Source organism: Phytophthora parasitica (genome assembly GCF_000247585.1).
Source record: "Phytophthora parasitica INRA-310 unplaced genomic scaffold supercont2.1, whole genome shotgun sequence".
Lineage (NCBI taxonomy): Eukaryota > Oomycota > Peronosporomycetes > Peronosporales > Peronosporaceae > Phytophthora > Phytophthora nicotianae.
The window spans coordinates 4,338,528-4,339,946 of NW_008634126.1; the positions used below are offsets into that span (position 1 = coordinate 4,338,528).

Below are 1,419 nucleotides of genomic sequence, written 5' to 3' on the forward strand. Positions count from 1 at the left end.
AGTAAGTAGCTCTTGCATTTACTGTAGATACATGCGGGAAACTGGACGGTACAGCAACCAAAGATCAGTTCCTGGAACGCCGGACAACTACAGCCAGCAGTCCGCGACATCAGCATTTGCAAACAGTCCAGCTCGACCACCACAGCGGGAACACCTATCCGGCAGCCGGCAGTTTGGGCAAGGCTCGACGGCTGGAACTCCAAGTAAGTACAACCACCATTCTGCAGCAGAAGTCTTTGGAAGTGCAAGCCCGGCGCGACCCCACTACGAGCAAAACGCTGCGAGAGGACTTGGCGGCCACACACGTTCATCGTCGGGAGCATCTGCTGATGCATTCTTTGGGCGTTCATCTGTGTCGTCAGGATCAGTTTACCAGCAGCCACCGGCGCAGACTCACGCCCAACCTTCATTTTCGCGGAGCGCGAGTAACGCGTCGTCTTATGCGGAGCAGCAAGGTGCACACGGGTCAGCAACTGCAACCGCGATGCGATCTACAACGCAGTCGCATGACTTGAACACGTCCTTCGGCTCAGTTGATAATGTGAGCTTGTCGCGTCAAGCTTCAAGCTCTTCAATGAGCCGATATGAAAGCGACACGTCTTTCCAACTCCAGAAGAATATGCAGCATCGTGAAGAACCAGCGGTGGATGCGAACTCGTTCTTTGGTGGAACCTCTGCGACCGAAGCAACAGCGTCATCGTTCTTCGGGTCGGCTTCGCAGGGCTCGTCGGAAATGCACACGACGCAGCATCAGGACTCCAGTCTGCCTGGCGCTCAGCCTGCACAAGAATTTGCTCCCGCTCCGGAGCAGATGCAGGAACAGCAGCAAATGTACCCAGAAGCTGACCACGCTGGCAGTGAGTACGTCGGTGCGAGTACAGCAGCGCCTGCAGCACCAGTTACTGAAGCGAGCTTAACGGCGGATGTCACAGCGACAAGCGGTGTGCCTGCTATGCCGAGTGACATGGGACAGCATGACGCTAGCAATGTTGGTCAATACCCTTCCACTGCTACTGATGTCAATGCTGGATATTCATCAACAAGCGCTGTGGAACAAGAGGCGTCGCCGTTTGCGAACGACCAAGATGGTAGTCAACCCCAAGCATTCGACGGTTTTGCTGGTTCAGCCCCACAAGAGTTTGGCGGACAGCGCTCTTCGTCCAACTTCTTTTCATCCTCGGCACCGACGCAGGCAGAGGCTCGGGATTCATCGAATCAATTCGAGCAGACGGGATACCATCAGCAGGAGCAGACGCACGGTGCTGCAGCGGCCGGGATGCAGTTCGCAGAAACCCACTCGTCATACCAGCACACCAGTGCTGGCACTGATACTTCGTATGCGGCTCACACTGGAAGTTATTTCGACTCAAGTGCTCCTGGAGTTGGCAGCTCAAGTCCTGCCAATTACAGGCAGCAGCA

General features: G+C 55.5%; 1 protein-coding gene across 1 annotated transcript in view; it reads left to right on the plus strand.

Annotated features, from left to right (window-relative positions):
- PPTG_20850 (hypothetical protein) overlaps positions 1-1,381 on the plus strand; it is a gene marked incomplete at both ends in the record, with an annotated part of 5,293 nt that extends 3,912 nt beyond the window's left edge. The window contains one exon of the mRNA XM_008893050.1: positions 28-1,381. Within this exon, the coding sequence (XP_008891298.1) occupies positions 28-1,381 (1,354 nt within the window). The remainder of the gene's footprint in view (positions 1-27) is intronic.
- Positions 1,382-1,419: the final 38 nt, after the last annotated feature.